At 39.3% G+C, this 14,381-nt stretch overlaps 1 protein-coding gene across 2 annotated transcripts in view; it reads right to left on the bottom strand.

The window, feature by feature from the left end:
* smg1 (SMG1 nonsense mediated mRNA decay associated PI3K related kinase) overlaps window positions 1–13,198 on the bottom strand; it is a 34,586-nt gene extending 21,388 nt beyond the window's left edge. Inside the window, exons 1-24 of one of the 2 annotated variants that reach the window (XM_079864791.1) lie at window positions 12,951–13,198; window positions 10,473–10,630; window positions 9,039–9,191; window positions 8,783–8,919; window positions 8,631–8,689; window positions 8,026–8,239; window positions 7,817–7,942; window positions 7,659–7,731; window positions 7,481–7,578; window positions 7,227–7,400; window positions 6,831–7,052; window positions 6,576–6,677; window positions 6,226–6,495; window positions 5,928–6,058; window positions 4,272–4,433; window positions 3,601–3,719; window positions 3,354–3,441; window positions 3,141–3,242; window positions 2,870–3,013; window positions 2,425–2,624; window positions 1,414–1,610; window positions 1,142–1,303; window positions 663–817; window positions 422–558 (exon numbers count right to left, since the gene is read on the bottom strand). In XM_079864791.1, the coding sequence (XP_079720917.1) occupies window positions 422–558; window positions 663–817; window positions 1,142–1,303; window positions 1,414–1,610; window positions 2,425–2,624; window positions 2,870–3,013; window positions 3,141–3,242; window positions 3,354–3,441; window positions 3,601–3,719; window positions 4,272–4,433; window positions 5,928–6,058; window positions 6,226–6,495; window positions 6,576–6,677; window positions 6,831–7,052; window positions 7,227–7,400; window positions 7,481–7,578; window positions 7,659–7,731; window positions 7,817–7,942; window positions 8,026–8,239; window positions 8,631–8,689; window positions 8,783–8,919; window positions 9,039–9,191; window positions 10,473–10,630; window positions 12,951–13,027 (3,460 nt within the window). In that variant the 5' untranslated portion in view covers window positions 13,028–13,198. The remainder of the gene's footprint in view (window positions 1–421; window positions 559–662; window positions 818–1,141; window positions 1,304–1,413; window positions 1,611–2,424; window positions 2,625–2,869; window positions 3,014–3,140; window positions 3,243–3,353; window positions 3,442–3,600; window positions 3,720–4,271; window positions 4,434–5,927; window positions 6,059–6,225; window positions 6,496–6,575; window positions 6,678–6,830; window positions 7,053–7,226; window positions 7,401–7,480; window positions 7,579–7,658; window positions 7,732–7,816; window positions 7,943–8,025; window positions 8,240–8,630; window positions 8,690–8,782; window positions 8,920–9,038; window positions 9,192–10,472; window positions 10,631–12,950) is intronic. The other variant, XM_079864792.1, reaches the window with a different exon arrangement.
* Between the last annotated feature and the right edge of the window lie 1,183 nt (window positions 13,199–14,381).

The raw sequence follows: 14,381 nt of genomic DNA, 5'->3' as shown, positions 1-14,381 counted from the left end.
TCAACAACTTCTGATATCAATAAAGATTAGGAATGGGAATCTTTTGGAATCTCCTGATTCGATTCAATATAGTAAAAATATATTGTACAAAAATGTCTAGAAGTTTGTTTCACATCTTTCATTTCTGGATGATAGCGATTCATTTTTATAATCTTATTATATGTATTCATTCATACGGCTCATTCATTTAGAAACAAAGCAAGTCATCATCTTCATGAATGGCTCATTGAATCATTCACTCAAATATTTCATTCAAAAACAGATTCATTCAGCAACGAAACACCGCTGCTTGGAGATGTGCAATGGTTCAACTCAAATCGGTAGAAGATATAATTGTGATTCATATGTGAATCAATTCTTTCCTACCCCTATTAAGTTAACTGGTGTGAGGGATTTAGTGTGATTTGAGTAAACTCCTCACCACTGGTGGTGTGTTTAGGGCTGGAGGTGTTGGTGCCAGTGAGTTTTAACAGGGAGCGATCAAAGCCTTTAATGGAGCAGTCCATCCCTGTGACAGCACACAGCTGCTCTTGATACTCTAATGCTGCCTTTTCAAACCTTGAGAACAAAGCAACATCAACATTGGATGAGAACAGAGCGACTAGACAAGTTTGCATGGTATAAACTGGGTTAATTATTTTTTTAGAAGACCAAACACTTACTTTCCCTCTGCCTGCAGTGCCACTGAGCCCAGCCAGCCCAGACTCTTGCCAGTGTTGGCCAGACTCCAGGCTGCCAGACCTTGTATGGCCTCAGGGCATTTCAGCTCACACAACGCCTCCACCAGCATGGTGATTGGCACCTCCATTTCTGGACCCTACAGGGCAAAACACAGAGCAAAGACTATGAAGTAAGGCTTTTGGTTATTACAGTCCAAAAGGTCAAGAGCCGGTGGCTCACAGTGATTGACACCTCAAAAAGGAGCAGTGTTGGGAAGATACAGGGTAATAGTTTAAAGTCTGGGACCTTCAACATTTCAGTCATATATTTGCAAAATTTAAAATGCGTTACATAAAGTTAAATGTGTGAAGGACAATGAAACATCTAAAAGTTAACTTAAGATTGTATTTAATTCATATTTTCATTTGTTCACTATTTTTTTTCTTTCCCCTCTGTGGAACAACACTGGTTTAAGTCTTACCTGTGCACTGCTGTTCTTGATCTCAGTGAGCAGGTCAAAGCCATGACGGACCGTGACTGCTGGCTGACCTGAGAGAAGGCCCACTCTCATCAGTGCCAAACGAATTCTGGTAAGCCAGTCCTGGCACGTCTGTCTGTTTGTGTAGAAAAACGTTCTAATACCCTAAATAAGGAGAGAGAAAAACATTTAACAGATACAAACATGAAATGTCAGTGAAAAAATAAAGCTAGCAGTGTTAACATCAAGGCTATCTGTCTATACAGAAGACAGACCTTTGGTGGTGCAGTGAGAGCACTGGCGCAGCCTTCATAAGCATTGTACATGAGTTTCTCCAGGTTCTCTAGGAACTGCAGAAGTAGAGCCAGGCGGAGCTGATTGGTGTGGTGACCCTCATCACTCTCTCCTCCACTCCAGTGACTCAACTCCTGTTCTGTGTTCAGACTGTGAGCCGCCAGGCTGCGGATCATACCTACACCAGCACAGGGGACAAAATGTTGATTCTCACACGACACACAACACAGTTTATAAGTTTAAGGTCAGTAAGACTTTAAAGAAATGATTACTTTTATTTCAGCAAGGACAATAAATATCAGTGACAGTAAAGACATTTACAAATGTTACAAAAATTTCTATTTCAAATAAAATGCTGTTCTTTTGAATTTTCTATTCATAAATTGAATCCTAAAAAATGTGTCATGGTACACAAATATATTAGGCAGTACAAACGTTTTCAACATTGATAAGAAATGTTTCCTGAGCATCAAATGAGCATATTAAAATGATTTCTGAAGAATCATGGGACACTGAAGACTGGAGTAATGATGCTAAAAACCCAGCTTTGCCATCACAGGAATAAATTACATTAAGATAAAACATTTATTTTCAATTATAAGTATTAATGAACTTTGATCAAATAAATGCAGCCTTGGAGAACTTTTCAAACACTATAATGATGCTGAGCACTCATAACCCAAACGAAAAATAAATAAATCAATCAAGTATCAGGTCACAAACTAACTAGTTACCCATAATGTATTTCAGATTTAATACTTTATAATCCTTTAAAATTATTTTTTGGGGGAGACTGGTCATTGCACTCATTGCAATTAAAATCACATTTACATGGAATTGAGTGACGAGCACAGTTTTCAAAACATAGTCATACAGATTATGAATGACATATGGTGAGTGAATAGTGTCAGAATTTCAACAAGATGTTTAATAAATCTTGGAATGCTTTTGGGATTAGTTCATACAAATTCCTAAAGCGACGGTTCACTAACCCTCTATGGTCTGGAAAGTATCCTGGGCTCGTCCCAGAGGGGTACGGAGTTTAGAGAGAACAGTGAACTGAGCGGCCTCCCACACCGCCCACTGCCACAGCACTGCTTCAGTCTTCAGCAGGGCACGAGGCACCATGGCAGAGTCTTTCTTCTCCAGCCGCTGACAGCTGTGGTACAGTCTCTCCAACCAGGGCTCCTTACTGCGAATTAAAGGATGAATATTTATTAAACAATTCAGAATAAGATGACTCCCAGCACCTGCACAAACTGATTTTATTTTAGCTGTGAATCATCTTACAGGGTTTAATAAGTTCCAATAACAAATATAAAATATATTCAAACAAACAAACAAACATGTACCCACGTGTTCTCAAAAAAGGTGAGAATTAAGAAATCAAATCATGCCACCAGTGGCTGCACGCTGACATCCTGGCTGCCTACTCACCCTCCACGGTGGACCGTTCCATACAGAATAAACCCAATGAGGTCAGAGAAGTCCTGTGGGTGGAATGTGTTGCTAGGCACTTTGCTCATGTGTCGGCGGATGGCCAGAGAAATCTCCTTAATCTCAGAGTGACTACGGGCACTGCTGGGAGACAAGCCGACAATTACCATCATATCAACTACAGCTGCCTTGAGATAAAACTACAAGGTAGGTTTTATTTCTCCTCCCCCAGGTTTCTATTGTGTGGATTAGAGGCAGAAGTCTGACGAACCTCAAGGCGATGTGCATGGGAACAGATCGAAGCAATTTCCCAAAGGCCTGCCGGACTCGGACTGCTGAGTGGACAAGCTGCACTCGGCACACGTCCACACACCTGCACAGAAAGAGGGGACAGAACCAGTGCTGATCAGACAAGAGCAGCAGGAAATGTTGCAGCATTAATGAATGTTCCAGTAGGAAGACAGTGCAGAGAATGTGTGATTACCTCTGGAGAAGCTCTGTGGTCATGGAAGACGACAGAACCTGGAGACTGTTACATGCCTGAAGACATATGGTGGGGTCTTCATTCAAGGCTACACAGAGGAATAGCAACATGTAAATGTACATTCACTTGGTCACCAGATTATTCTTTTCTTAAACCATTATTTGTTTCCCCCCCCTACTGTTCATAACATTGTTTTGCCTCTGTGAACTCAAAATGCAGAATTAATAATAGGGATATATTAACTCACAATTTGCCAGTAACCCTTTGCAGAATTTGAGGAAGGATGGGAGTGAGAACAGAGGGGAGTAAGTTTCAGATTTCTTCATCATCAAAGACACCTCTAAAGACCAGGTGAGTAACAGCCGCCTAAAAAATGGGTGGTAAAAAAAGACAAATAATCATTATGGTCTTATGGTAATACAAGGAAATTACATAGAGTGGGGTCCAAGACCATACTGAAAATCTGAGATTAAAAATCTAATTAAAGTTTAAGGAATCAGAAAAACATCATAATACCGAGTAAAATAAATAAGAAATTCGCTAGCAAAAGGAGATTAAGGACGATACATCCCAAATACAAAGAAATTTTCCAACTCATGTAAAGGTTTTCACTGAAATTATGATTTAAAACAAAATTAAGAACAATTTTTTTTATTGAATTTGAATATTGAAAACACTCCCGTTTAGCATTTTTGGACCCCCAAAAATGCTAAACTAAATTTTCTTACAATTCTAAACTAAAATACTAAACTGTTGCCATATGCAGACAAGGAATTTTATTTTATTTTTAAAATAATTGAAATGAAAAAGAAAGGTGCAATTCACTGTACAAGTGATTATAACAGCTGTGAGAGCCAGTGGTTCAGATAAATTAATCACAACAAGGCTCATTATAGCCAGGCAGTGTGAGCTCTGTACCTCGCCTCAGGGTTGAGATGATCCTTACTGAGCAGCATACCCAGCAAATTAAGGAGTGTGCTGAAATGCCTTTTGGTTGCCGTGGTAACTGTGCTGATGACAGCACCGTCGAAAAGGGATGGAGATGAGGAGCTCAGGCTGCTGGAGATGAAGTGATCATGTCTTGGGAGAAATAGAGAGGAAGGGAGCAGTCTATCAGTAATCACACCTGTAGTGTGTGAGGCTCATTTCAAGCTTATGTGTGAGTCTAATGACAAAGTGTTCTTTCTTACACTGTGAGGGGGGAGGGGGGATGGGGGGGGGGCACACTGCCACTTGCTAAACACTTTTTGCTTTTTGACCAGTAAATTTGTGATTAATAATTAAGGGTTTTTAAAAAATATTTTCAATTCAGACCGATTTACTAGTGAACTGACTTATGATGTATGGTCAAGAGTATCCCAGGATGTCCTTCGAAAAAGAGTAGGGGTGTAACCCCGGCATCCTGGCCAAATTTGCCCCTTGGCCTCTGTCCTTCATGGCCTCCTAATCATCCCCATATACTGATTGGCTTCATCACTGTCTCCTCTCCACCAGTAAGCTGGTGTGTGATGGGCGTTCTGGCGCAATATGGCTGCCGTCGCATCATCCAAGTGGATGCTGCACATTGGTGGTGGTTGAGGAGATTCCCCCATCTATGTAAAGCGCTTTGAGGTCTCAGAAAAAGCGCTATATAAATGTAACGAATTATTATTATTATCAAAAAAAAAAAGCCTCGATCCCCGATCTGGAATCAGACACTTGTAATAAAATAAAATTTTCAATTTTGCTTATGGATTCCTGTGTGTGCATTTTAATTAGCGCTTCTCCGATGGCACATTTTGACTGCATTCAGCGTCTATTTCGTGCACACAACATGGATAAGATAAATCAGTTACACGTGTCAGCTGAGTGGACACCAGCTCTGGATTGACTGATTTTAAGATGTAATGATATGGTTTCTTAAATCAAAAATCTTTTAGTCTGTGCTGTTTTCTGTTGATGCACAGCATGAACATCACTAAACATTTGTAGAGAGCCAGCCATTCAATAATCGCAAAGGCTTCAATAAATGCCATAAAACAGCTTGTAGGCTATGCAATGTCAATTAACGTTACATTTACCTCAATAAAGCTATTCAATGTTCAACAACTAAAGAAGAGCATTTTTATAAATATATGTACTTTATTATATTTTCTGCCCACTTTTGATCAAGAGTTTGGGGTCGTTTTTATTTTATTTTATTTAAGACTTGTGTTTTTGAAATACGTTTATTTTAAGCATTTATTTGACTATCTTACAGTAAGAAAAGTAATATTGTAAAATATTGCAAAGAACATCATGGAAATCATTTGCAGCATTATAAAAGTCTTAGTGATCAATTTCATGCATCATTGCTGAATGAAATAATTCATTTCTTTCAAAAATCTTACTGACCCCAAAACAGCAGTGTATAATTATATTATATTATATTATATTATATTATATTATATTATATTATATTATATTATATTATATTATATTATATTATAATAATAATATGTATAGTCATGAATATTCCGGTCTGGAAACCATGACTGTGGGAACACTATACATTTTTCAGGAAGCATCATCTAGATGTAAATGTTTCATTGTTACCTGGTGCAGTGAGAGTAGAGAGTGTAGAGCACTGCATACTGGACAGCAGGGTGATGGAACGCCAAATCAGAGTGAACTACAACCAGATTCTGACTGAGCAGGGCAAACACAGTAGGGGACAAAGCCCACATCTGTAACACATAAAAGATGAGTGCTATTACTCTTTTTGTATGGCTGCAAAAAACTGCTTTCACAGAACTGATAATAATAGTGCCAAAGTTAGACAGCATCTCAAAACAGAACTGACAATAATGGACTGTTTAAGAATTGAAGAAAAACAGTTTGAATTCAAGCTGACCCCGATGAGTGAGTTCTTGGTGTTGCCAATGGTGGTGAGAGCACTGAGGTTGAAGATGAGGATAAACTCGGCTCTCTCTGGGCTGAACTGCAGCTGGCTGAAAGCAGGATGTTGTATGTGAGGACAGGCGGCAGAAAAACCCAGAGGGCTCAGCAAACTGTTCAGCGCACAGCCCATCTCGCCCAGGACCAGTTTATATGCTGCCTCCAGTATAGGGATGTTTTTCAGGCTCAGCACAGCATGATAGACTCCATGGGCTGCTGCCATCACCTGTGACACAAAACCCATTTAAGATGCGTTAACTCAATGCAGTTTGACGAATTTATACAACCGTATACAACTGATCCTACCTCTCTCTCTCGGTGGAAGCGCAGCTCTAATAGTTGAGAATTTGGGGCCAACAACTTTTCCACAAAAGCAGCTGGGAGTTTGGTGTTTATCTGGTCAACAATCTACAACCACCCAAACAAAAATTTATTAAATGTGTGATCATTTTAAAATCACAGAAAACCAACTGTAGAGAGGCCAAAGTGTGGTTAGTGAACAATATTTACATGAAGCCCATCAATTCTATTGATTATTGGATTAATCGAGTCAAGTCCTACCAGTGTAAGCAGCGTGAGGACGGACATGCTGTATTCTGGTCCGCAGCACTGGCAGCTGTCCAGCTGGTCTAGGCCATAAGTGATTACAGCATCAATCAGCAGGCTGCCCAAGTCCACGCTCACCAGCAGGACAGACACACACTCGTTTCCTGCTGTCAGCACCGCCTCAGAGAAGAACACCTGCTTGGCTGTGGTGACACAAGCCAAAACACGGTTCAAAACCTGTGAGCGAGAAAACACAAACAATTTATGTCAGATCAGTAAAAGATTGTGCGTGTACTCTGAACATGTTAAAAATAGTTTATTTACAATTGTCAGCAATTTATCTTAGATGATCTCTTTGTATTGCAGTAACACAGATAATTGAAACGGAGTTAATGCGTGTTGAACACTAACATCAGTGACATATGCTTCTGTGATAGGAGGCCCTCGGATGGGGTTGAATCGTTCTCCGATACTGTGCACAACAGTGCTAAAAACTCTCAACAGGGCTGCCAGTTTAGGCAGGGATACTGTGGGAGGGGGAATGTCCTCGTCTCCTGATTCTCCAGATACAACATGACTCAAATCCTATGAAGAAAAGAGTATTAGAACATCAGACATCTCATAATTACGGGACAATGGGAAATCAATTGAAAAGTTTACTTTACCTCAGCATATGCCTCCATATCTTCCAAAAACTGACCCAACAGTGTGGTTGAGAAGGCCAAATCTGCCACCCAAAACTGCTCCAGACTCTGTAACCAGCCTAGAAAGATAGATTGAGACAGGTTAGACAGGTTATTTCCCAAAAAGGGGAAATGAAACTAAATATAAAAGAAATCTTACCAGACACTTGTTGAGTAAGAGACTGCTTCTGTGTGTGATCTATATGCCAACCAACTAGGATATCCACTGTGTCCTGGAAAACAAAAAACAGCCGTTCATTTACAAATTTGTTCCTTTCATATTTTAGGACTAAAGTTAAGACTGCTTGTCCTTCTTACTCTGAAGTTGGTGCTAAATATGTGTGGATAACAACGGGCCACCAGCAAAATACACTTTACACTTTGGCACAACAGTTCCGGTGTGTCCAAGTTCTCCAAGATAGACTGAAGGCTGCTCATCACCAGCTGAACGACAAAACGGTAAAACTTTTCAGTCACAGAAATAGATTTTAAGTGTAATAGAAGAGAAAAATAAGCTGAATAAATACCTGCATTACAGCTGAAAAAGCCTTCTTCTCCCCTGCGGTTTCAAGTGCTTTGTGCACTGCCACCAGGTACAGCAGCTTCACCTCATCCTTTGTGGACACACTGAGCTTGAGGAACATCCACTTGAAGATTCTCTCGGCTTCATAACTGAGGGCGCCACAAAGCAATCCCAGACAGCACGCAGCCTCTTGCCTGAGCTCCTGCAGGAGCTTACTACTGTAAGGCCAAACAGAAACACACAGAATCTTGTGATAAGGTATTATAGGGGTTTATTTTTCAATAATGACTAACTGACTGTACATTATATTGCAATACCCCAAGTTTAAATGATTTTATTATGTGCCAAACCCAGTGCAAGAGATTCATGGCTGCTAGGGACAATAGCCAAATATACATTTTATCGGTCAGTTTACAAAAATAGCAGAATGAAGAGAAATGAGAATCAAGTATGTCCTGTAGTAATGGCCAGCTAAATGCTTTACGACTAGGATTCAGCATGGTGTTCATAACACTTCATGAACAATGAAGTGCTAAATATACCCTCAAGAGAGTGAATTCTGATAACCCCCCTCTCCCATTTTGTTAAAAATAGGCTGTGCAGTCGAACCTTTCATTCAAAATGTCATTCAGGGTGCTCAAAATGGAATCCAACTGTTTCACTAGGACCTGTAAAGCACGGATACAAACAATACAGATTAAAAACAGTATAATTCCAGGTACACATTCAAATCCATTTGTGCATGTCAGCTCAGATCATACCACTTTATTTTCAGAGTGCACAATGAACTCCCTCATTTGCTTCACAGTGGCCAGTCTGCGTTCTCGGTCATCTTCCCGTGATGCTCTCCGCAGAAGATTGGCCAGACGAGACTCCTCAGAGTGAGCCAACGGTCGGTCTGGAACATAACAGAGAATGTGATGCTAGTAAATAAACAAATTCATCAGCCTTAGTTAATCTGCAAGCAATGAATGAGCACATATGAGGTTGTTCACACAATGAATGAGGTGAACGTACCCTGTGATTTCCTCATGTCCTTTGTAGCTAAAGCACGGTTTCCATGCTGAAAAGTGGTTATATCAGAAGTCACATCATTGATTCTCAACTCTTGCCCCAGCGACTTCCTACCATAAGTATTTTCTGAGAGGCCTCCATCAGCATCATATTCCCCTAGAAAGCAAACATACTGTCAGTTCCCTTTACTGAAAGCATAACATTTGTTTGTGAAAAAAAAAACCCAACAAAATATATATGTAACATTGTGCCAATAGCAAAGTAGGTGCTATGCTTTCATCAGGGCTCCAGACTGCAACCAAATGGTCGCATTTTGCTACCTTTTTTCTTGCTGGTGCGCAAGTAAATTTTGTTAGAGTTGCCCACCATGTTGCCTAGCTGATAAGAGCTGCCATTTCTGTGGAACACGAAAAACGTCCAAAAAAAAAAAAAAAAGCGTAACGAAACTGCACTTCAGTTGATCAGCTCGGACCAATATTAGACGAAGATAGCTATAATACGATAGATAATATTAGATAAAGATAGCTCAGAAGGTTTACTAGTTTACTAGTGAGAAGCATTCAAATTCGGCGCAGAATTCTAGTTTAAACAATGATAGATCTCAGATCAAACACCACTGATGTGGAAACCAGGAGAAACATTGTGCCATGAACAAACAATTTATAGAAGGCTTTTCAGTACACAAATCACCAACATTCATCATGGATTTAATGTAGTAATGCTAACTGTAACCACAATAGTATTGTGTATAAGTACTGATTGAGGAAAGTTAAAGTTTATGGCGTTTCAGTGACATTACTACATTAAACAACTATATATAATGTTGAATATAATGTATAATAATGCAATGGGGGAATATTTGTGGGTTCTGGTAATCATCAAATAATTATAGTGTAATATAATTATTTGAATAAAAAAAAACACTATTTTGGCTTAAAATATTATGATAGTATAGTATCATGAGTTCAGTATCGCGAATTGTATCGAATCGTGACGTGTATCGTTTTTTGATTATTAAAAATAAGTAAAATGCAAATAAACAACAGGACAAATATATTGATACTATACACTATTTAAATCTCTATCAATAGACAATTTATTTCATCACCACAATATATATCATCGTACTTCCTAGCTCTAGATAAAAAAAATCCCAACAATCTACTTTAAGTAAATATGGACTTATTTGCACAAGGAAACTCTGGGACCTTCCAAAAAAGAAACAAACACACTTGCTGAGGTTACTTTCTCTTTCCATTTCTATAAACAGAAACCTTAACCAGGGAAAGACACAAAAGATGAATCAAACCCTCAGATACTGGACTAGCAGAATGAAATTGATGTTGAAAACTACAATAATGCAGGTGAAAAACACTGGGGGCATGTAATCCAGCTGATTAAAGCCAGGCTAAACAAAGGGCCAGATGAAGCACGCACCTCCTTCTTCGAGTATGTCTGTGGCAGTGAAGGCATCATTGTGCAGTGGTGGGGTGCCAGGCTGGTCAGAGGGCAGAATGTTGAAAAGAACTTCTGAACCGCGATCTCTAGAGACACTGCACTTCACACCGTCCTGGCTGGCAGACAGACTGTTGCCTCTGTAAAGCATTCAATATACCAGTGACTTCATAGACTAAACTTTCCGTGTCTTTGCAGCGTTAAGCTTTGTAGCCAATGACAGACATATCTGTTGAGCACGTGAACGTGATTGGCCAATTGGATGTGTTTTAGTTAGTCAGAAACCAGTGGAGTTTTTGTTCAGCGCAAGTTCTGCACACTCACAAATTCTTTCATTATAACACTATATAAAGCATGAACACAATGTCAATAAGAGATTCATTCCACAGTGTGGACAGGTTCATTGATAACGAGAGTCTTTGCAAGAGTGCAGCTTGGTGCACCTCACGTTAAACTGAAATAAATGTCAGCTTCAGTGATTTTTGCTTGCTTTCTGTAGCCTTATATAATATAGCCTACATTTTTCATGCTACTACACTTTGCAAAGTTTCTGGATTGACAATACTGTTTAAATGCACGACTGAATTCGAATGACAGTCATAACCATAGTAATAAATGGAACAAAACAAAACAGAATCTGATACTGTATGTCAACTGATATGTGAATAAAGTCTTGGAGCATAAATGCAATAAAATAGACCTGCCACTTTTTCTATGTAATGCGTTACTTAGTTGTTAATTTTATTACTTACTTTACAAATCAGTGACTTTTTACATATACATTTACAGATTTTTAAATATAAAATAGTTCTAAGCACTTTAAGTTCTACCCTGATAGTGATTTTTTATTTCATGAAATAACAGGACAAGTTAATATTACAAACTTTGCATTTAACACATACATCTTTCTTCTGTGGAACACAAAAGGCTAAATTGCATCAGTCCACTTCACGAAATGAACGGATCATTCAGGTTTAGCGAACTGGATCAGTTGATTCACTGAAAAGACCAATAAAAAGAATGATGATCACTAGTCTCTAATTAACTTTTTTGTCCCTCCCATTTTGGAACTTTAATTAAATGAAATTTGGGGCTGTCACTGTATGGTGTGGTTGAGAACAATTCATATGTTGTGTTCCAATGAAGACTGAAGAAAGAAGATCATGAAATGTGTCTACGGAAGTGAATGAGTAGATGACTGAACCTTCCTTTTTGGGTGAACAATTCCGTTAATAATCAATATAAATTTACCAACATTTTGATTCTAACATTTTATAAAAATGTAATCTCGACTATTTGCAGCAGCTGCCAAACATGTAATGAAAAACAAAACCTTTTTACTATGGCAAAAAGTATTAGCAACAGTACTCACAATCTGAACCACTTATTTGATAAAGATACAAAGTCACTATAAGCAAAATTAATAAATCTTCCAGAGTATTCATAAAATTGCATCTGCATCTGGGACTTATGGTCAAGACAAGATGTCATTTGACAGTCCAGTTAAGATTTCATTTTTCCACATGGTTTCAAATAATGTAACTCAACTAAACCAAACTGTGAATGAACTTTCAAATGGTGTTTCAATGCTCATATTCTGACTGGACAATGACTATTTGATTTGAAGACGAGCTGAAGACTGAACTCAAACAATTAAACAGTTTTAAGCTCAAAGTTCAATCCACTCACTGCCAATTCATAAGCTTTCCAGATAAACAGAGGTACACAGAACTTAATGACATTGAGTCCACGCTTCAGTCGGATTGTCCGATTTAATCTACGCAAATATCCAAATTAAAACGGTTTAATGTAAACTTTCAAGGTTATACGCTTGAAATCAGCTGCACAGTCAGGGGTATAACAAATAATGGTTAGCAAAGTGGCATGAGGAGTTGAAAAAGCGTTAAATAAGTACGAGACGAAAATTATCCCATATGCACGCAATATACCTTCTACAACATGAATCGACTTGGTAATTGCTGAAATACCAACGTTATAGAGTTTGTGGCTAAACGTGTCAGACCAGACGCGTGTTTCCACACACAAACCACAAATGAAAGCCACGACACGCGGGGAACATCAGCTTGTCCGTCGAAAACACAAATCCCTGCCGTTATAGTCACATTTATGCTCGGTCTACAAACCAATGCTGGCAAACAAACACTAACATGATAAATATAGCCAGTGTACACCGATTGTTTGTGAGTTAGCTTATGCTAACATCTGCTAACCAACCTGAAAATTTGGGCATGAGCGATTGACATTTGTCGGTTTAGCTGTGAGGCGTTGTTTTTCCCACAGGCTAGAGCTCAACTATAGTATCATGAGACGAATGCTTAGAAAAGTCTCCTCACGTGGAGAGAGAGGCTGCTGTGTTTGATAAAGGGGTGAACGAAAGCAAGGCCTAGCTGAAGCGTCGGCCTGTAGTGCGAGCGCTCGGCCGTGTGGTGCGCTACTGACCTGGGCTGCCAGTCATTCCAGTTTCGCTGCAGTTTGTGGGCGCTGCTCAGCCGAGACCCAAGGGCTTTGCGGCTCATTACCTTTCCGAAGACAGCATGACCCGTCTAACACGGGAAGAGTCTGCAAACAAACCCTGATTTCACCGTTCACTTTATGTCCATGCACAGGTTTGAAATGCTCTGAGCGTGTTTGAAACTGAGAGGCAGCGGCCTGACCCTCCCATCTATTTCTCTACACTTTCCTTTACCGCTGTAGTGTTCACACGGCGGCAGCTCCATCTATCGGTGCATAGAAATAACTGCAGCTCTATTGTTATTAGTAACGTTACAGATACAGAGGAAAAAACACGGACTTGCTTAAAATAACTCCTGGGGTTTTTGTTCGCTTGTTGCTTAAAATAAACGAGTGGCAAGTGTAGGCTAAGCAAAAAAAGTAATTAATTAAATGTGAGATTCCACCTTTTCACTCGAAGCAGAAAATAGCAACATCTTGGTGTAGCCAAATTCACTGTGGTTGCCTAGTGACAACAGGATGTGTGTGAAATGGAGGGAAAAAGAAAGAAGAGAGAGTCAAACAGCAGAAGAAAACAATGCAGAATTGTAGTTCTGAAACGCATCTTGTAAAAGTTTTCCATTCACCATAGAGGTTCAGGTTCTATCCTCTGTCCTCCTTAAAGTGATAGCTCACCCAAAAATTAACATTCTGTCATCATTTACTCACCACCAAGACAGACAGTTGACTGTAGCCAACGACTTCCATAGTATTTGTTTCCCCCCGCTATGGAAGTCAATGGGTGCCGTCAACTGTCTGGTTACCAACATTCTTCAAAATATCTTCTTTTGTGTTCAACAGAACAAAGAAACTCATACAGGTTTGGAACAACATGAGAGTAAGTAAATGATGACTGATTTTTTTTTTGTTGGTGAATTGTTCTTGGTAGTTATGCTCATAAAATAGTTTCTCCAATTCTCCTGAGTTAAAGTTTTTGCAGTGTGCAGCATGAAATGCCTTCTGTACTGTAGATTTTGTGAACTAATAGTTTACAGCTTATGGCAACAGATGGGACCCCCTGACTTTAATCTTAAACAAAAAGAAGTTCGATCATTATTACACAATATCAACATATTAATAAGAAGCAAATATGTTTGGTGTATTGTTATTATTCAAGATCAAACTGTGTTATGCATATCCATTCACCACACCCAGGTTGCATAATTATACCACAAGATGGTAGCAAGGAGCTAAAGCAGAATTCATCAGCCCAATTTTTTTCTCTCCTACTTTTCTCTCACGTCTTGCAGTGAAATCCAGTAACACTCAAACCATCGCTCTTGTTCCAGTAATTAGAAAGAGATGGTCTACTGAGAGCTGCCCGTTCTCTCTCACAGAGCATTGCTGTGATAGGTTTTGTGGCACTCAGCTCAATGCATG

This window comes from Squalius cephalus, assembly GCF_949319135.1.
Source record: "Squalius cephalus genome assembly, chromosome: 1".
In the NCBI taxonomy this organism is placed as follows: Eukaryota; Metazoa; Chordata; class Actinopteri; order Cypriniformes; family Leuciscidae; genus Squalius; species Squalius cephalus.
Note: the sequence above shows the minus strand (reverse complement) of the source record. Positions and strands in the feature narration are given on the sequence as shown.